Source organism: Bidens hawaiensis, unplaced genomic scaffold (assembly GCF_021521415.1).
Source record: "Bidens hawaiensis isolate Kalapana, Puna unplaced genomic scaffold, B.hawaiensis_p1.1 tig00026942_1, whole genome shotgun sequence".
Classification (NCBI taxonomy): Eukaryota; Viridiplantae; Streptophyta; class Magnoliopsida; order Asterales; family Asteraceae; genus Bidens; species Bidens hawaiensis.
Window position 1 is genome coordinate 79,433 of NW_027494351.1, and position 21,465 is coordinate 100,897.

The 21,465-nt window shown below is 37.8% G+C and overlaps 2 protein-coding genes and 1 pseudogene across 3 annotated transcripts; 1 reads left to right on the top strand and 2 right to left on the bottom strand.

Moving 5' to 3' along the window:
* Window positions 1–2,520: 2,520 nt before the first annotated feature.
* LOC143574480 (uncharacterized) lies at window positions 2,521–2,949 on the bottom strand. The gene has a single exon (XM_077059090.1). It carries the CDS (start codon window positions 2,947–2,949, stop codon window positions 2,521–2,523), a length of 429 nt encoding a protein of 142 aa, XP_076915205.1.
* A 6,697-nt stretch (window positions 2,950–9,646) lies between these two features.
* LOC143574489 (ras-related protein RABA5b-like) lies at window positions 9,647–11,423 on the top strand. Its single transcript, XM_077059097.1, has 2 exons — window positions 9,647–10,043; window positions 10,864–11,423. Exons 1-2 carry the CDS (start codon window positions 9,707–9,709, stop codon window positions 11,166–11,168), a joined length of 642 nt encoding a protein of 213 aa, XP_076915212.1. The 5' UTR covers window positions 9,647–9,706; the 3' UTR covers window positions 11,169–11,423.
* A 6,407-nt stretch (window positions 11,424–17,830) lies between these two features.
* LOC143574481 (cytochrome b561 and DOMON domain-containing protein At3g25290 pseudogene) lies at window positions 17,831–18,736 on the bottom strand (annotated as a pseudogene). The gene is made up of 2 exons (XR_013142596.1): window positions 18,176–18,736; window positions 17,831–18,074 (listed from the first exon to the last, which is right to left on the bottom strand). The product of XR_013142596.1 is annotated as a cytochrome b561 and DOMON domain-containing protein At3g25290 pseudogene (transcript).
* Window positions 18,737–21,465: the final 2,729 nt, after the last annotated feature.

Here is a 21,465-nt window from a genome sequence, read left to right on the forward strand (position 1 = left end):
AACTTGTTTTAAAAGTTTTGTTAGATTCTTATATATGCAGTTTTATCAAACTAAGGGGGTGCGCCTTGATAGTTAATAACTCAATATACGATATCATTATATGGAAATGAATTAATCATACCTTTAAGTTATAAAAAAATATTTTTCGCAATGTTGGAAGAAATGAGTTATGTTCATGTGAGCCGACATACGTTGTGTTATATCATACTGCTCGTAAATACGTGAGATATTGTTTAGAATTATTTTTTGAATTAAAACACAAAGAAAAAAAAACTCAAATCCATAATTTATCATTTAGTGATTTTTGTGAACACTCAAGTTGAAGAAACACTAGGTGACCCCGGCAGATTACGGATAATCTGGGGGTTAAGTAATGTTTCCCACGAGGATGAGGTCCAGCTGAGAAGGTTGTTCTTCAGGTGACCTGCAAAACAAACACCGTAAGCTCGTCACTGAGAAGGGGGGGTTCCTCCTTGTGACCACCCTCCGGCGTGAGAATCAGACTAGATTGCTCTGAATATAAGTGTATATTAAGAGATTGCTAGATAAGATAACGAGATATCAGATGATGTCCTTACCATTCCAAGGTGTTGGAGTATTTATAGCCGAAGGTAGGTTTCCTAGAAGGTACAGCCGGCTGAATAGTATTCATGTTCTACCAACAGTGGGTTACGCACGAGCCATGCTGGTTGGTGGATAGGCTGCGGTCGACAGTGACAAGGTCGGCTGTATACTGTTCCTTTACTGCCGGCTATGCACTGTTCCACCAACTGTAGGCTGCGCACGTCCCTCAGTAAGGGTTGGTGAGTAGGCAGCGGCTAATAGTGAAACAGTACTAGAGGGTGCTCCTCCTCGTACTGTTGTCGGTGAGCTGTCACCCTGTGATTGGTTCATGGGCTGCTCTGGTCAGATCGTCTGTTTTGCCCATACCTTGGTAGGTATAGTACAAAAGATCTTCCAGAAGCATACGGACTGGCTCATTTGGGCGGGAGTATTCCCGCCTTGCTCATTCCTTCAGGTGACAACTGTATTTGAGAGCTAAGTGCCTTGTGCGTGTAGCCTTGCTGCGCGGGTGGCCTTCCATGATGGCTTGTATCCGCAGCTGCGGGAACAGGCAGAGTACACCATTGGGAGGCATTTCCTGCGGGAACAGCTTGCGTACTGCGCGTAAGGACGTCACGTCTCTGAGCATGGTGGGTCCTGCGGATCCAGTTGGTTTCTGCGCAGACGTCTCTTTTCAGGGTGAGTCTTGTGGGTCCAACTGGGCTCTGCTGGGACCTACCTCTTCAAGTCCCCCCAGTCCAATGTTCTTCTCATGAATGTTTAATAAAGTGAGGTGAACTTTTGGACTTAAGCAAAGGGTTTTGAAAAGGGTTTAGTTTTAAGGTTTTCCATGGGGATTCTTCCCGCGGAAGTCCTTGTCACTTGCAGAAATTCCCGACTTTCCTGCTTGATCTTTGGGTATTATGCGGGTAGGTCTGTAACCTCCTCGCAAGTCAGGAGCGTTGAGTCCCACGTGTGGATTCTCCATGAGGTTTTGGTAGTTTTGAACATAGTGATCAATTATGTTAAAACCACCAATTCCATCCTGGAGCTTCAAACAATGTAGTTCTCGACGTTCCCGCTATGCGGTGATGTTATTCCCGTTTCCGCAATCATTGCCCAAAAGATCCTTCTTGGTTTCAATTCCCTGCGGAACGCTAGGTATGTGAAGGGTTTTGCCTTAACACTGTACCCGCACTCGTCTTACGGTTACTTTACTTCCAAGGTGTTCCTGGCGTCAATTCCCTGCGGGTGCTAAGTATGTGAAGGGTTTTGCCTTAACACTGTACCCGCACCCGTCTTACAGTTACCTGGTTGCCAAGGTAAGGGGTATTTTCCCGCTTACTTTTGAATCTTTTTGAAATTTTTTAAAATTCGAAGAGTTGGTGAAAGGATAAGAACAGTCCAAACTGCTGAAACGTCGTGCGACGGTTTCTTCTGACTGTGTCAGGACGTGCAGGAAGTTATGGTGACGTGACAGTACCTGGTCATTCCAGACGCTTTTTCAGGCGCGTGGGCGCGATTTTTCGGGCGCTTGGCCGCGAAATTAATGGTACGCGTCCTTTCAACAGCTGTTGCCAGCTTGCTTTTTGCCACGTGTCATAGTTTCATTGCACCTTCGATTTCTCTCTCTTCCGCATTAAATTCATCGCATTAATTGCGATTAGTATATAAAGGGGGAGAGAGAGAAATCGAATGTGCAATGAAACTATGACACGTGGCAAATTAATTAATCATACCTTTAAGTTATAAAAAAATATTTTTCGCAATGTTGGAAGAAATGAGTTATGTTCATGTGAGCCGACATACGTTGTGTTATATCATACTGCTCGTAAATACGTGAGATATTGTTTAGAATTATTTTTTGAATTAAAACACAAAGAAAAAAAACTCAAATCCATAATTTATCATTTAGTGATTTTTGTGAACACTCAAGTATTATCTAAAGATACGTGTCACCTACTCATATTATTTAAACTACGACCAGTTATACTTTGACACCCATGAGATCGGGTTATCTTTTGAAAAAAAGAAACCATTTGTAGTTACTAGCCAAAAGCATTTATGCTGCTTTATAATGCTTCGACCGCATTCTCTCGCAACATCATGATCGAAAACATTAAAAGTAGCCTTTCGCAAAATTGAATTGTCATCATCTAGCCATAAAAATTCCCCAACAAACTTAGTTGTTTCACGAAGATTCATACGAAAGTTCCAATGGAATGCGTCTTTTATGGTCATAGTTTTGTTTCCAAGATCATCTTCCGAAGAGTACACATGAGCAGCGAGATGCTCGATGTTACCATCAATCACTTGACACCAATACGGGTCGAATGAAGATGTTACAAAGTAAACATCAGATAATGTTAAAATCGAAAGAAATAGAAAGTATGTTGTATGACTCATGTTAGGTTTGTTAATGGTTAGCCTATGAGTTTGTTTCCTTTAATAGATGGTATTTGAATGAGAGCCTAATGACTATTTATTATAGTAAAAGTTGTTAAGTAGCTTTTTAATTGCCGATCTTTAATTATACAAAATGGTTTTAAAGACAAACGCTTATCTAGGTTTTACGTTTAAGATTTCTCGATATTAATTAATAAAAATTTATGTTGCAATAATAAACGTTATAATGCTTAAGTTGGAGTTTTGGTTAGCTATCACAATGTTATCAATCTTTGTTTGTTACATAACTGAAATTCTGAAAATATTTTTTTCCCCTTAAAAATACAAGTAATTCAATTTCCTATTTTATCTTGATTTATCAACTATCTTGTCACGGGAAGTCCCAGTACTTTTATTAAATATCTAATTTAACAAAATTACTAAGATCTTAATCACGTTAAATGCTTCAAATAGTTAACACATATATACATACTAGTTTTTATCCCCTGTATTACGGGGGTTGCTTTACATTATTCGTTTTTAATATATATACACTTTTTCGGAGTTTAATTTTATTTATTGTAAGTAAATTTATAATATATTTAATGATAAAATGGTTTCACAAATAACTAAGATGTGCTATAACCCGGTTTAAAAGTTATCTTGGTTTGGTGAGACTCAAGACACACTTATTTTTTTTTATAATAAAATTGTTTCTTAATTATAAATAATATCTTTTTTTTTAAAAAAGTCAGATAATAATTTTTAGTATATCCTATTTTATAGGATTTCCACATTAATAATTTGGTGAGAATAGTATTTAATTTAATAAGATGTTATAACCCGTTTAAGAAATATTTGGGTTTGGTAAGACCTATACCCGTGAATTCGGGTCAAATGCATAAGAAGCCTCCATTTAATAATCAAGCAAATCTGGTGACTCCAAAAAAAGGGGAGCGACCACATCACGACACTTAAGATTTTTATGTTTTCGGTTATATATATTATAGATTTGTAAACCTTTAAACAACAAATATTCATCTATATCAAAACTCTTATAATCATTTGTTAGAATTCGATGTTACATTAAAAATATATAATTACAATAAAATCATTAGGTGGATATTTTTCGTGATTATAAAGAAATTGCATGAAAATGATCACGTATTCATATAAATATTCATTAGGATATAAAATTTGAACTTATTAAATTATTTAATTTGATAAAATATGCATTTTTTTAATTTAATTATTATACGGGTTTAAACTTTAAAGTTAGTATAATAATAAACAAGACTTAAAAAAATGGAAATTAGATGGTAACGATGGACAAGTATGCATGTTAGGATTCCGTATATCACGCATTTATTCCCTGATAATTGCTACACACCCCTCCACTCTTTCCCAATCATATGCCAACTTTTTTATTATTTTGGAATAATTGCAGATAATTTTTTGTAAAATAATGGGATTTATCCATAGCTAAGCTCCTTTTATTTGCCATAATTTTCGTGATTTTACCACCATAACCACAACTCAAAATTTTTGTAACTTTTAGAATCCGTAGATCTAAATATCTCTCCGAACTATGTATACGTTGATTGGGTGGTTACATTTTTAGAAAACTAAAGTCAACCAATAATAAATTAGTTTCCACTTACCACTACAACCCCATATCATTTTTCGTTAGTTATCACTTATCAACGAAGATTTAAAGTGGTAAAAAAACGGGTACTGTATTGAAATACCCAGACTTGTACCATACCGAAAATTTGGTATGAGTATTGATACATGTTTTTATTGATTTTTGGTATGAGTACAATTGAGTACGAATACAAGTATTGTCTCAAGTTTATCCCAACTGACGACCGTTTGCAACTAATCAACAATAGACTAAAATTCACGATTACCATTAGTGTTAGTTATGACTTATGATTAGTTTTCAATTAATTCTCAATTAATAATGCAAACACAAAGCACTTCAAGTACCATTTCAATAAGACAATGAAAAGTTCTTCCACGTAGACTCCACTTACTTTTGGTTTGATGTGTGTGTGGGGGGGGGGGGGTCTCAAACGTCAAAGTTGACATAACAAAGTCAGTAGTCTTCACAAGTGTTAATGTTATGCTAGTTTACCTCACATGGTTTTCTATTATTATCATAAATATATAAAAGTATCAAATAAACACAAATTATTATTATTATTATTATTACACAAATTCTATTATTATTATTATTATTACACAAATTCTATTATTATTATTATTATTATTATTATGGGAAAGTGAATATAGGGCTGTTAGGCATCTAACCTTAGATGCGAAACCCTCAAAACTACGTAGTTTTAAGTCAAATTCATTAAAAGTTAATTTATTAATTATCATGTTCCTGTTTCTCCCCTGTAATATTTCATCCCCAATCTTTATATGAACACACCATTGCAATACGTCCATGCACTACTAATCATAAATCTTTTTTAAGATATAGTAACTATTCTTAAATCTATTGCAATCCATGAATGAGTTTGGCGGACTACCCCCCAAATCCTCGATTCTAGCCCCCGTAAACTTTCTTACAGATCCTCAAGAAGGAAGATCTACATTACGACCGGCCGATATATTTGTTTTTGGGTGGGTAGGTGGAAAACACACTTGTGTCGACCTCACAGGAGTGTCCCCTCTTATTGGGATTAGGGACACTGGATTTGTAGCAGGCCAGGCAGCATTGAAGGCGGCATCGGGCAAGGTTGCTAAACACGAGAGAGCTTGTTTGGAGAATCAACACGTGTTTATCCCCCTCGCCTTTGACACTTTTGGTTTCTTAGCTCCGGATGCCGTTGACCTTTTGAATAGGGTTCAGAAAGTTGTGTATAGTAACGTATCAGCCCATAAGAATCAAAACTTTGTTTTTAGTCGGATTGGGTTTGCTATCCAAAAGGGGGTTGCGGCGCAGCTTGTTGCCCGCTTACCTGCCACTTCATTGTAAATCGTTTGAATGTTTCTATGAAATATAGAAGGAGCGTTTCTTATTTTATTTAAAAATTGCTGTAGTAACAATGAATATTGAACCATCTTATGCTAAGCCATTAATTGCAATGCAAATGGATGACATTACGTGCTCAATTTAAGCCGGAAAATGACTTTTTTTCCTATCTATTTGATCAGATCTGATGTACAATTGAGAAAGAATATTACTTGCAAGTACAGTTTGTGATCTGTCACACCCCGATCAAAGGCGGCGGAACATGCCGGGGTGCAACGTGATTGGACAAATACACAAGACACTATTAAAGTGACAATATTTAATCAACTCATTAATTTCATTCAATCACCAAAGTAACACATATTGTTCATATAAATAACATCAAAACATAAGAAATAGATATTGTTCATTTTTCTAATAACCTAGCGGTATCAAAATAGAATGACGTCTTCAAACTCCAGCTCAAGTAATAATCAAACCTGTAACATGCATAAAATAACATTTGTCAACACGTATGTTGGTGAGCAATTTCATAGTTTTGAGTATATATAATATGAGTGAAATCCACAAACGTATATGAGACTATAAATAAAAGCATCAATCATGGTATATAAAACATATGTAAATGAGGATCCTTTCTAATCCGTAAGAATACCGACATACTTGGATAATGAGGCCCTATTCTACTAGCACAAGGCTAAGTAGTTAGGGGAGCGTATGATCATACTTAATGAGGCTCAACAACAACATAAAAATAAACACTCGCGCACGTAAAGCATATGAGACATATAACACACAATAGAGCAAGTATTCTAGCATCATATACCCTAAAGTTTGTGGTTTGAGAAATGAGTATAATATAAATCATTTTTGTTTGAATAAGTATGCATGTTACCCCCAAAAGATAAAAGTGAAAACGGGGGATGAAATGTACTCACGTTAACTAAGTAACTTGAAAGATTGATTCGTGAATAATCGGAGATCGGGTTTAACGAGCAAGACCTAGATTAAACGGGTCTTAAGTTAGTAGGTAGTCTTGGAAGGGTTTAAAATAAAATATGACAAGTAAAGTAAATAAATGAAGTTTATGGTTTAAAAATGTAAATACTTGGGAAATTAAAAAAATGTTCTAAAAAGTAAGTTTACTCGAAACCGGGTCTTGGTATTTCATTCATAATTATTACTCAACCTATGTTAAGTAACTTATGTGGGTTATAATGCACTAATGCAAGACCCTTTGGGTATATGAACACCAAAACAAGGTTTTAATCGAGTGTTCGGATTTGTTAACTTGGGTCTAGATAATTAACTAAACTCAAAGTTAACTTTCCAAAATGTTTTGAGATAACTCAATAAAATCGAAAGACTTAACCAAGTATATAGTTCTATTATGAAGAACCTTAACGTCCGTTAAGTGTGTATTTGGTATCACCGGTCCAAGCTTGTTATAAGATCAAGTTGGATACCGACACACCAAGTAAGTTGATAAAATACTTAAAATTAGTTTAAAATACATTCTTGAAGAAAAGATGAGTTTCGATGGCCAAAAACACACTTGTGTGTCTTAGGCAAGTGAACTCGGTTTAGTCCGGTTTTGGTTCGGTCCTTGACTCGGAATGATACCGAGGATGGTTGCCACATACCCAAATACCATAGAACTATCAAAATGGTTTTAGAAGTTACAAGGTTCAAATCTTTCATAAGCATGTTTATTTAACTATTTTAAACAAAGGCTAGTAAACAAACTATTTTAAACAAAGGCTAGTAAACAAGAGTTCGGTCTTGGTTCGGTCTTGATTCGGGTCTAATCTCGGGATAAAACCGAGACTAGTGACTTCATACCCAAGACCATGAAACTCTTTAAACATGAATTAAAACTAAACTATTTTAACTATTTTAAACAAAACTAGTAAACAAAACTATTTAAAACAAAAGCTAGTAAACAAGAGTTCGGTCTTGGTTCGGTCTTGATTTGGGTCTAATCTCGGGATAAAACCGAGACTAGTGACTTCATACCCAAGACCATGAAACTTTTTAAACATGAATTAAAACTAAACTACTTACAATATAAACAAGACTAGTAAAGCATTAAAGGAAAATAGTATAATCAAGAACTACAAAGAGTTCTCCATGAAGCCTTTCCTTGTATCATATCACCTCCCGAAGAAGATGAAAGCCGAAGGAAACAAGGGGTGCATATTATATATATGTTGTACCACAAGATATGAATTAGTAAGTAACAAAACAAAAATAAAGAAGGTTGTTGTTAGATAATTATGAACCTTGAAGGTTAGAGATAGTGTTCTTAGTTTGAGAGAGAAAGAAGATGAATGAGCAAGAAGAAGTGAAGGGGATAGGGTTGTTTATATAGGGAATGAGTCAAACTTGTTTTCCTTGTTTTATAGCAATACTTGCATGTGCTTTTTTTTTAAAAAAAAAAGGTTTAAATAATACAATCTAGTAACAAATCCAAAAGGATAAGAGACAATTATGAAACATAAAAATCCAACATTTTATATTAGTGAAAGATTTGGTTTACAAATCGGGTCGGGTTTTGATACAAATACAAATACAAAAAAGGACCGAAAATGACGAATGTTACATGATCGATGGGTGGACAAATTAAATATTTAGTTATCAAATTAGCATGAGTATGTATATGCGAATGAGTGAATCCGTAAGATAGATGAGGGCAGTTGGGAAGAGATTGATGGAGAGAAATCAGGTATTTAATAAATAAAATTAACTTTTAATGGATTTGACTCAAAACTACGTAATTTTAGGGGTTTCGCATCTAAGGTTAGATGCCTAACAGCCCGATATTCACTTTCCCCTTATTATTATTATTATATGCATACTCCAACATATCCTAGTATTAGTATACCATCACAAAATACATACCAACCTACCAGGTGTCCAATCGAGCTAAGCTATTCAATATTGGACCGATAAACAGTTCGAATTGAGCCATGCTTTTTCGAGCTTAGGCCAGGTCGAGCCTCAAACAAAGCTAGCTTAGTTATCAAGCCATGACTCAAGTATTGTAGGGGAAGCTCATTTAAACTTCTATGTATTAATTTCACACTGCACAGTCAAATTCGACCCGAATTTGTCTCTTTTAAAGTACCACATTAGCTCAAGTCGACCTTAGGCTCATATAAACTTATTACACATCTTACAAAAATGTATATAAACTTGTTATAAACAAGCCTAGTATGAGCCCGAGCATTTAAAAACGACCCAAGAATCAATCTTGAGATTTAGGAAAAGAGCTAGAAACGAACTGAATTCGTGTTAATATAATTCAAAACAAGCCTAGTGGATCTTAGGCTCAACTCAACTCGTTTACGGAACTATTGTCTTTAATGGCCGAAAAACATAGAATTACCTAAGTCCTCCGTGCTGGGTGACCCAATTGCAACAGCCACCGCCAACTTGTTTAACTCAGACGTACGAAGCTTTTAAGCGCCTCCAAGTTATGTTTGGTTCTGGGGAAAACCCACCTGCTTAAAAATTCACTGATAATAAAACCTAGACACTCTAATGATTGAAATAGAGGTCACAAAAATCTCAAATTTTCTTAACCGAGGAACCCAACCCAATTGGAAAGTAGTTACGACACTATTATATACAAGGATTTTGTTCCTAAAAATAACCGAAATAAAATCTTTAAAAAAAAGGAAAGAAAGAAAACGCGGCCCAAATTTCCTTTAAAACGTTCCCACGTTATCCCTGTCAATCACGCCTCTCTCACTATCTCTCTTTAAAACCCACTTTCTCTCTCTAGAAACCAAAATGGGTGAACCCGAATCCGAGTCCGGAGATGAGTATCTGTTCAAAATCGTGGTGATCGGAGACTCAGCGGTGGGTAAATCGAACCTCTTATCTCGGTTCGCAAGAGACGAGTTTGACGCACACTCAAAGGCCACCATTGGCGTAGAGTTTCAGACGCAGGTGGTGGATATTGACGGCAAGGAGGTGAAGGCTCAGGTGTGGGATACTGCCGGTCAAGAGCGGTTCCGTGCGGTTACTTCTGCTTATTACCGTGGTGCGGTTGGTGCGCTTATTGTTTATGATATTAGTCGGAGGACCACCTTTGACAGTATTAAACGCTGGCTTGGTGAACTTAATAGTAAGTTATTATTATTATTATTATTATTATTATTATTATTATTATTATTATTATTATTATTACATTTGGTTTTGATTTGATTTGTTAATTTTGTGAAATTTGAAGAGATCTAGAAGATGGGATGAATAGTTTGACTAATTAGGTTTGGATTTAGAAATTGATAAGAGTTTATATAAAGGTTTGTTCGTTTGTGTTCGTGAACGTTCGATATGTTGGTTAATGTTTGTTTGTTTTTTTTACGTTTTTCATTAAAGGTTTTCAATATTTTTTTAATGATTTTTTAAAATTTATTATATGGATTTAAGCAAAATTATTAACTGTAAAACAAAAATGTATGTGAGTATTATGTGATTAATTTATAGATAAGGATAATATATGAATAGTTAGTTGGAGAAAACACTAATACAAATTTGGTAGCCGGAGGCCTGGTGCGAACCGTTGACACTGAGTCATTGACATTCTTGGTTAGTCAAATCAAACAAAACGTTGTTTTTTTAATACGTGTTCGTTCGTTTGTGCCCGTATACCATTCACAAACAAGTTCATTTCCTTAATAAACGAACACAAACAAGAAATTTTCTTCGGTTAGGTGTTCATGAACCGTTCGCTTGTCCAATAAAAGCTCGATAAACAAACATGAACAAGACCTTCCTCGTTTCATGTACATCCCTAGGTTTGGCTGGTTTGCATATTGTGATTATGCTTTATAAGCTTCAATTAGGTGTTTTCATTAAGCAGATTGAGTATGATATTAGAATATGCTTAGGCTTCATCTTTCTAAATATCTACTTGTGTCTAAAATAATTTAATGTGTTTGCAGCTCATTGTGATACCGCAATGGCGACAATGCTGGTAGGAAACAAGAGTGATTTAGAGAATATTAGGGAAGTAAGCGTTGAAGAGGGCAAAAGTCTTGCAGAAGAAGAAGGCCTGTTCTTCACGGAAACATCTGCACTCGACTCAACTAACGTTACAACGGCTTTCGAGATTGTGATTCGTGAAATTTACGATAATGTTAGAAGAAAGGTTTTGAACTCAGATTCTTACAAGACAGAGGTGTCGTTGAACAGTGTAAGCTTGGTTAAAGACGGGAACACGAAGCAAAGTTATTGTTGTTCCAGTTGATTATTATTATTCGGGTTTGGATGAAAAGTTGCTAGTGGCATTACTACTCTCGTTTAAACACGCTTGGTGGTGGTGGCATGTTTGAATGTTGGTCTCTAATGGGGAGGTTTTTTGGTTTGGTAGTTGATTTTGATGTATGTGTTTTAGTTGTCTTATTTATTTGGACTGTTTTGTGAGTTTAATTTATATTTATAATCAGGGTCGAGGCCCAGTTATATACAATGAGAACCGAATAAATCGGTGTTTGTTCTTTTTTACTCGAGTTCAGTTGAGGCTTTATTTTCAAAGCTTAATTAACAGGTCAATGTTTTCGAATCTGTGTCAACAGGCCTTGATTGTTACTATTAAGATGTTACATAATATTAAAATAATTAAGAAAATATAACGAACAAAAAATATGTTTGTATTGCACTGCATTGAAGACATTGATCTTGGAACATAAATATCATTGTTGGAACTCGTAACACTAAAGATCGCATACCAACTCCAAAGATCTTGTGATGGCACAACTTCAAGCATAATCGTCGGAATCGGATGATCACCACGTTGGTACTGAGTACTGACCTCGCCAAGAAGTGGGGCAGTTTGGCCACTAGCATGCTAATGCTAATGTGTGTAATCAATGCCACTAAGCATCACAGGAAAGTCGTGTTTGGCTTAATGTAAGTCATGTATCTGCTGGATGTCGTCCCACGTCACTATACGTAAATATTTCATGACAGAGATATTTATCACGCCTTTACAAAATATGCAAATATTTAACCTTAAAGTTTTAGTTGACATCTTTAAGAGCTTGTCTTATGAGTTTATGCAATCCCTGACCCGTACCCCGATTCGTCGAATTGACGATGTACAATTTTGTAATGGTTTAAAACCCCATCGACTATTTGTAGATCATACTTTTTTTTTTCTGAACTTTGACTTTTCTCTTTCAGATCCTCAACTATTTGTAGGAAAAGTTCATACAAAAACACGGCTTAAACATTTGGTTAGTATATAAGACCATAAAAATAATCGTGCACCAAAAGTTCATGGGCGGCTTGATGATCCTGATTTAAAAGCAACATTTTTTTAGTGACGACGACGAAGATGATGATGTCATGGCACTTCTGCGATGACTTTTTCCTGATTGCACCAACAGTATGAAGAAGGTAGACTGAACGCATCTAGGAAGGCTACATTCCATGAGTGAGTTCGTGGATCACAGTCTCATATGATGCACAATGGCTTGATTTATTTTCTTTTTAGAATTCATCATCCAATGCTTGTTCTCACACTCACGCACTTTCTAACCATGCTCCACTCACGACTATGGGCATGGTGTGTCGTGCTCATGAACCAGCATGGCACGTACACTCATGATAACGCTATTACGCCCCACAGCCTCAATATCAAGTAGTTTGTGAGTTTCGCGTCTTATCACCAACCCTGATTTGGTTATTTGATATTCTTCTCCTTTTGATTTATGGCGAATTACAATCACATTATTGGGAGATTTAAGATTTGTTTAATATAACAATTTTCTTATTAAAATTGATTGAATTTGAAGAATTCATGAGAGTTAATATTATCTACCAATTTATTATTCATTAATACCAATGTAACTACATCAGCAAATATCACATGGAGAGTTATTTATGCCTTTATGATGGAGTAGTATAAAAGAAACAGAAACCAACTTTATTGAAGTTGTACAACTTTGAATTGGGGATTTTGGCGACACTAATGCATTGCCTACAACCAAAGTATAAAGGTTAAAGACAACTTTAAAGAGAGATGTGAGATCATTGTGAGTTGTTTCCATAGTACAATGTTTGAATGTTTCTATAATGTCATTTTTGAAAAAAAGGATAAACCACTCTTAAGAAAGTGTCCTTGATCAATTTAACTACATATGCATACAGAAGGGAACAAGGGAATGTAGTGTCGTGTCATCCGTATATATGCTCACACTAAATCAGACTAAACTCGCCCTACCATCCCGACCAACAATGGTTATAATACAACAAATCTACCATCCATCCGGAGTTCGTCCAGAGAATATTATGTCATCCAGACAAGTAATGGCTCGGACGATACTCATTATGCCAAACCAGTTGTTTATTACATACCATTCTTAATGACTATCTTGAGCATCTACCATACCCGTCTAAATCGATTCTTTAGAGGAACTTTTTACTTTTTATACGATTCCGTCTACATAAATCATAATTGGGTTGATTGCAAGTTCAATCCTCTAAAGGCAACTTTTTATAGGATTCACTATTTCACCTAAATGATTAACATGCTTAGTCAATGAAACTATACAGTTTAAACCTCAAGTTTAATGTCTAAGCTTTATAAGACATGTGGTACAAATCTTAATTATTGAAGGAATTCTTTATGATTAGCCATAGGATTCTTTAATACGCATGTCTAACCCATCATAGATTCATCCATACAGGAGACAACAATAATAATGATCATAATAAAATATTCATAACTACATTCTCTGCCTTATTAAAAATTTGCAGTCAACCAATATTTTAAATTTTAAATCAAATTTATTAGGATAGACAAAGTGGGCTCCGGGATAGGGGGGGGGGGGGGTGGGTACTGACGGGAACACCGCCCCACCCTCCCGGATACCACACAAAAATCATCCCGAGCAGCATCCACACCCTGATATCTTAGATAAACAAAGAAGAAATTTGTCTATGCAGGGTGGACTTTTTGGGTGAGAACACTACCCCACCATTCTATGGGCGAAGCAAGATGTTCGGGGTGCCAATACATGGGGCGGCGCGGGGGGGGGGGGGGGGGCTAAGCAGGTTTCTTAGACTGAAGGTTCTTAGTCTAATCAGAGAACCCGTCTGTAACCACAATGACTATATGCTTAACACACACCACTCCTATTATATGATTTTTGTAGACATAACTGTCGAAACATGAAACGAATCTGACCTGATCCATGACGATGTTTCCACGGATTTCGAGATGAAACGAACCACGTCCTGATCTTCTTCTCCGGTTGCTTGAGACCTGCAATGGCTTTCGGGGGTGTGGAGGTGACTGCTAAGAAATCTCAAGGATCTCTTGTTTACAGACACAAAAATATGGTGGTGGCTCTTATTGAGCATGACCCTTTAATAAGGAGGTGGAGACCTCCTTATATAGAGAGCCTCATGGCCACCATCATGGTACCCTAATGGGCCTAGCCCAGTTAGGGTTACCTCCACAAAACCCCCCCAGCCCAATAACATTGTATTAGTCCATGTAATAAAATAAGCCAAACATAATAAATTTAGGGTCGTAAAACCGGGTTTAGTACCATACCCCTACAAGCCCCCCAAGTCCAGCGTTGCTCCTGGGCGCGCAAGCGTCTAGGTGGAGCGCTGGACTTTATGAGGTGTGTTAGGCCATGAGGCGGTTTTTTCCCTTTTCTTCGGCCTTGTCTTTATTGCCTTTGAGTTTTGGGAGGTTTTCTTCATGATGGTGACATGTTGTGGTCCTTATGATAATGATGGTGCCCTGGCATAAATAAGATATAGCACGCATCATAGTGGCGCGAGGCCTGATAAAAGATGGAGCGCGCATCTCGATAATAATGTAACATAACTTGCGCGCAAGGCAGCTTACGAGCTATGAGAATAGTAAAGCCTGCGCGCGAGGCGACTTACGGATCTGAGAATAATAAAGCCTGCGCGCGAGGCGACTTACGGATCTGAGAATAATAAAGCCTGCGCACGAGGCGACTTACGAGCTATAAGAATAACTAAGCTGGCGCGTGAGGCGACTTACGAGCTATAAGAATAATAAAGCCTGCGCGCGTGAGGCAACTTACGAGCTATAAGAATAATAAAGCCTGTGCGCGAGGCGACTTACGAGCTAAGAATAACCAAGCTGGCGCGTGAGGCGACTTACGAGCTAGAATAATAAAGCCTGCGCGCGAGTCGACTTACGAGCTATAAGAATAACTAAGCTGGCGCGTGAGGCGACTTACGAGCTATAAGAATAACTAAGCTGGCGCGTGAGGCGACTTACGAGCTATAAGAATAATAAAGCCTGCGCGCGAGGCGACTTACGAGCTATAAGAATAACTAAGCTGGCGCGTGAGGCGACTTACGAGCTATAAGAATAACTAAGCCTGCGCGCGTGAGGCGACTTACGAGCTATAAGAATAACTAAGCTGGCGCGTGAGGCGACTTACGAGCTATAAGAATAATAAAGCCTGCGCGCGTGAGGCGACTTACGAGCTATAAGAATAATAAAGCCTGTGCGCGAGGCGACTTACGAGCTAAGAATAACCAAGCTGGCGCGTGAGGCGACTTACGAGCTAGAATAATAAAGCCGGCGCGTGAGGCGACTTACGAGCTAGAGTAATAAAGCCTGCGCATGAGGCGACTTACGAGCTATAAGAATAAAGCTTGCGCGTGACCATGTGGGATATTATTAGGCTCCCGCCCTAAGATTCGGATGTCTTCTATTGCGATAACGTGGTGGTGGTATAACACGATAGTCCCCTAGTTCATTGCTGCTAAATAAGGTAGTCCTTATCCTGATTTGGGATTAGACTATTCTCATTTGTTGTGTTGCTTACGCATAGGTTTTGGCTTTGTGTCATGCGCAGACGTTTCATGCGCTTGCGCATAGGCTTTGGCTTTGTCATGCGCTACGCGCAGATGTTGCATGCGCGTGCGCGTAGACTTTATGTCCTGCGCCACGCGCAGATGTTGCATGCGCGTGCGCGTAGACTTTATGTCCTGCGCCACGCGCAGATGTTGCATGCACGCGCGCGTAGACTGTGTGTCATGCGCAGATATTTCATGCGCTTGCGCATAGGCTTTGGTTTTGTCATGCGCCATGCGCAGATGTTGCGTGCACTGATGTGATATGCGTGAGCATGTGATGCGTAAGCATATGTGATATGCGTGAGCATATGTGATGCGTGAGCATATGTGGTGCATGAGCATATGTGGTGCATGAGCATATGTAATATGCGTGAGCATATGTGGTGCATGAGCATGTGATATGCGTGAGCATATGTGGTGCATGAGCATGTGATATGCGACTGTGCTCAAGCATCATGGTGGTGCGCATGTTGAACGGAGCGGAGCCGCGTTCGGTCTTGTATTCGGCGCGAAGCCGTATGGGTTTATGAGGATTCCCAACCTTTAAGTTTGGCGCATAGCCTTATGGGTTTATGAGGATTCCCAACCTTTAAGTTTGGCGCGTGACCTTATGGGTTTATGAGGATTCCCAACCTTTAAGTTCGGCGCTAGGCCTGATGGGTTTATGAGGATTCCCAACCTTTAAGTTTGGCGCGTGGCCTTATGGGTTTATGAGGATTCCCAACCTTTAAGTTTGGCGCTAGGCCTGATGGGTTTATGAGGATTCCCAACCTTTAAGTTTGGCGCTAGGCCTGATGGGTTTATGAGGATTCCCAACTTTTAAGTTTGGCGCTAGGCCTGACGGGTTTATGAAGATTCTCAACCTTTAAGTTTGGCGCGTGGCCTTATGGGTTTATGAGGATTCCCAACTTTTAAGTATGGCGCTAGGCCTGACGGGTTTATGAGGATTCCCAACCTTTAAGTTTGGCGCGTGGCCTTATGGGTTTATGAGGATTCCCAACCTTTAAGTTTGGCGCTAGGCCTGATGTGCGCATGCACGGCGACGGAGTGGTGACTCGCGGTGCGCGTGCATGGCGAAGGTCTTTTGCGCAAAGCCCACATGGTGGTTTCCGCGGTGGTTTCCACGGGCGCTCACGCATGTCGGCGGAATGGTGACCCGCTGGCGAGCATGCGTGGTGGCAGTCTTCTGCCCAAAACCCACATGGTGGAGGTCTTTTGCGCGAAACCCGCATGGTGGTTCCCGCGGCGGCACATGCTTGGCTGCGGAGTGAGAATCCGCGGGCGCGCGTACATGGCGGCGGAAGTCTGGCAATTTTTGGATCTGCAATTTGAGAGTTAGATCTGCAATTTTAACCCTAAAATCCAGGTCTGTAATCTAGATCTAGATCTGTAAATCAGATCTAGATAGATCTGAAGCTCGGAGCGGATTTAAAACCATCACAGATCCGGAGGCTTGATCTTTCGAATCAGGAAGTTTCCTTTTGCACAGATCTGGAAGCCTCTTTTAGATCTATGGATCTTTTTGAGCTTTAATAGAACAAGCCTTGAAGCCTTTTTCTGTAAACTTCCAGATCTGGGTTTTTTCTGGGAGAGATCTGACAGCCGAGACGAAAATCGAAGGGTAGTTCGTTGCCGTCCCACGGATGGCGCCAATGTCGAAACATGAAACGAATCTGACCTGATCCATGACGATGTTTCCACGGATTTCGAGATGAAACGAACCACGTCCTGATCTTCTTCTCCGGTTGCTTGAGACCTGTAATGGCTTTCGGGGGTGTGGAGGTGACTGCTAAGAAATCTCAAGGATCTCTTGTTTACAGACACAAAAATATGGTGGTGGCTCTTATTGAGCATGACCCTTTAATAATGAGGTGGAGACCTCCTTATATAGAGAGCCTCATGGCCACCATCATGGTACCCTAATGGGCCTAGCCCAGTTAGGGTTACCTCCACAGAACCCCGTCAGCCCAATAACATTGTATTAGTCCATGTAATAAAATAAGCCAAACATAATAAATTTAGGGTCGTAAAACCGGGTTTAGTACCATACCCCTACAAATTGCTAGTATGCGCCTTCTCCGTCACTTCCAGCTGCAATTTTTTTTTTCCCCCTTGGCATTCAAATTCTCCAGCTGAAATTCATGTTTCACCGGCATTCCGTCCACAACCGCACCACCGACCTGCCAGACATGATTAAACTCCTTCATCGTCTTCGGCAACTTCACCGTCGCGTAGATCTTCATAGATCCAGCACTAAACTCCGCTCTAGAGTTCAAAACCTCATACAAGAGCTTACCTATAAGAGAATATATGTATTTAATAAAGAAAACGTTACAATGATAATCAATTATAATTTAAGTCAGTTATATTATGTATTAAATACATATACACTCCTACCTTCAACGATTGAAGAGTACGAACTGATGTTGTACGTCTTCAACGTCATCTAGCCATTGGAGTCCTTAAAAGCCACAATTGCTTGGGAACCAGCCATTCCGGTTCCTTTAGGGTTAATCGCCCAGGCGATCCACCCGTCTGGTTTCGACGGAGGCGCAACGAATGCGATTGAAAGCGAGGAGGTTTTCGCAACATGATTCCAGTAAAGAGATGCTTTAAGAGTTGGTAGATCGGTGCAGTTAGTGTAGAGGTTGTTGCTAAACTTTTGTGATGAGCAAGTGGTAGAGTACGCCGGTGAGATTAGGAGAAGGAGAGATGCGTAGGTTAGTAGGATGACACGTGGCGGTGGTGGTTTTGGGTGGTGAAATAAGGCCATGGTTACCGGTGTGGAGAACAGAGTTATGTGGAAAGGGGACATTTATAGAGTTTTTTTGGTTGATTTGAAATTAAAAGGGGACCAGTGTGACTGTTGTAGTATGGTGTATTGGTGACAATTAGTTTTGAAATAGTAAATGACTAGTAGTTTTGAAATGAGATTGTGTTTTTATTTCAATTTTTCTAAATTGTTGGTTATGTGAAATATTTGATAATAAATGGTTTATTGAGTGATTCTGTTACTCCGTATTATATACTGGTTTATAGGTTATAATGGTTTAAAAACCAGACTTTTTAACGGTGTTACTTTTAACTCTGCGGCAAGCTATTAGGCCGACCGATCATTAATACTTAAGTTCAAGCTTGATAAGGAATTTCAACCATCCGTTATTAGTTTGACGGTTCAAAGATTGAACATAGGAACTCCCAGATAGAGAAACCCCTAAAGGAAAACCTCATATATGCAGAGAGAAACCATGATTAATAGTCTGATAGAGTAAAAAAACAACTAAATAGAAATGAATACTTGCTACGGGTGAAGGAGTAAAGAGTTTCAATTAAAAATATCCTTAATGCAACTGCGGGAAGGCTGTTCCTGCTACATTTCACTGGGGAAAAAAGAAGGAATTGAGTATTTACTAGAGGCTTGATAGCTTTTAGATAGAGCATATCAAAAGTACTTAATTTGACCGTTTATTATATTTTCTGATCAGTTTGATTTTAAGATGTTTTATATCATCAATCTACCAAATTGTTGCATAATACGTGTATTTAAAACGTTTAAGATGTTTAATGCATATATACTCTCATCATAATACACGTGCCTTTCATAAATATCAAAGATTCCGTCTTAAGTATTGAATGAAGATCTAACTATATAGAATCCTAAAAAATAAACAAATTATACATATATAAAATATCAGGAAGATATAAACTACCTACCAATAATTCAAACTATTTATATTTGAATCCTCCATTGTAATTTCATGCTTTTTGTTTGCTCTAAATCTCAATATATCATCATTTATAAGTCAAATATATGGGGTACCAAGAGTGCTCCTTTTTATCATAACACATCTTAATTATATGATAAAGTACATGAATGTCATAAAGACATATGGTATACTTAAGTGTTTCCTAGTAATTACGGAGTTGGTCTCTATGGTCTATATTAGAGGTGACAATGTGAGTGGGTTGGGTTGGGTTGGGTTGGGTTGGATTTGGGTGATGGGTCAGGATGGATTTTTAAAAGAGGGTTAGGATGGATATGGGTCAAGATGGGTAAAGCTAACCCATCTTGGCCCAAGTTAAGGTTGACATACAAAGGGTTTTAAAAACCCCTTAAAAATATATTCAAAAAAACTATTAAAAAAATAATAACTCAAAATATAAATAAAAAATGCAAAATGTAAAGTAACTAAAATTTTTCTCCCGTCATCCTCGTTCATAGAAAAAAAACTCGTTTTGTACCGGTTCAGGTTCGAGTTTTTCGAGGGGTTTTTTTGGTTCGGTTTTGTTTTTTTTTTTTTTTTCATTTCGGTTGGTTTCGGTATTTGCTCGGTTTCAATGATTTCGGTTTCAATTTCTCAGTTTTCTCGCTTTCAGTGTTGTTTTGTTTTAGCCAGTTTTTTCGGTTTCGTTTCAATTCATTTTGTTTTATTTTAGTCGGTTACGTTTCAGTTTTTTGTTTCGTTTTGGTAAGTTTTTTGATTGCATTTCGCTTTTCTTTGTTTTGTTTTTGTCAGTTTTTCGGTGTCATATCGGTTTTTTTGTATCGTTTTGGTCGTTTTTCTATTTCGGTTTCGTTTCGTTTCAGTTTTTTGTTTCGTTTTAGTCGGTTCGGTGTTTTTGATTCGTTTTGATCCGGTTTTTAAATTGCATTTAGTTTTTTTATGTTTCCTTTTAGTCAGTTTTTCAGTTTCAATTCAGTTTTGTTGTTTCGTTTCGGTCGTTTTTCGATTTCAGTTAAGTTTCGTTTCAGTCGTTTTTCTATTTCAGTTCAGTTTCGTTTCGTTTTTTTTTGTTTCGTTTTGGTCGGTTCAGTGTTTTTGTTTTGGTCAGCTTTCAGTTGCATTTCACTTTTTTTTGTTTCATTTTGGTCGTTTTTCTATTTCGGTTCAGTTTCGTTTTGTTTTTTTTGTTTCTTTTTGATCGTTTTTCTATTTCAGTTCAGTTTCGTTTCGTTTTGGTTGTTTTTCTATTTCAGTTCAGTTTCGTTTCGGTTTTTTTGTTTCGTTTTGATCGTTTTTCTATTTCAGTTCAGTTTCGTTTCGATTTTTTTTGTTTCGTTTTGGTTGTTTTTCTATTTCAGTTCAGTTTCGTTTCGGTTTTTTTGTTTCATTTTGGTCGGTTCGGTGTTTTTGTTTTGTTTTGGTCAACTTTTCATTTGCATTTCGTTTTTTTTTTTGTTTCGTTTTGGTCATCTTTTCGGTTTCATATCGGTTTTTTTGCTTCGTTTTGTTTGTTTTTCTATTTCGATTCAGTTTTGTTTCGGTTCAGTCGATTCGGTGTTTTTGTTTAGTTTTGGTTAGCTTTTCGGTAGTATTTCGCTTTTTTGTTTCGTTTTGGTCAGTTTTTCAGTTTCGTTCCGGTTTTTTGTGTTTTGTTTTGGTCGTTTTTCTATTTCGGTTCAGTTTCGTTTTTTTTATTTGTTTCGTTTTAGTCGGCTCGAGATTTTTGTTTCGTTTTGATCGTTTTTTGGGTTTCGGATGAGTTTTGTTTCGCACGTGATAGTTTGGGTATTTTGAATTAGATAATTTTGGATAACTTGGATATTTTGTTTTGACCCATTTTAACCTATAAATGAAACTCACTTGTATATTTCTAACCCATCCTGACCCACTTGAAGAATTTTTATGATCCATCCTAACCCATTTTACTTTTAAAGTTTATATATTTTGACCCAAAACAGTCCA

Excerpts from the sequence above, each read along its gene's own strand:
- LOC143574489 (XM_077059097.1), top strand. The coding sequence starts at position 9,707 with ATGGGTGAACCCGAATCCGAGTCCGGAGATGAGTATCTGTTCAAAATC. Across the intron at positions 10,044-10,863 it reads CTGGCTTGGTGAACTTAATA|CTCATTGTGATACCGCAATG; the intron begins GTAAGTTATTAT and ends ATGTGTTTGCAG.
- LOC143574480 (XM_077059090.1), bottom strand. The coding sequence starts at position 2,949 with ATGAGTCATACAACATACTTTCTATTTCTTTCGATTTTAACATTATCT.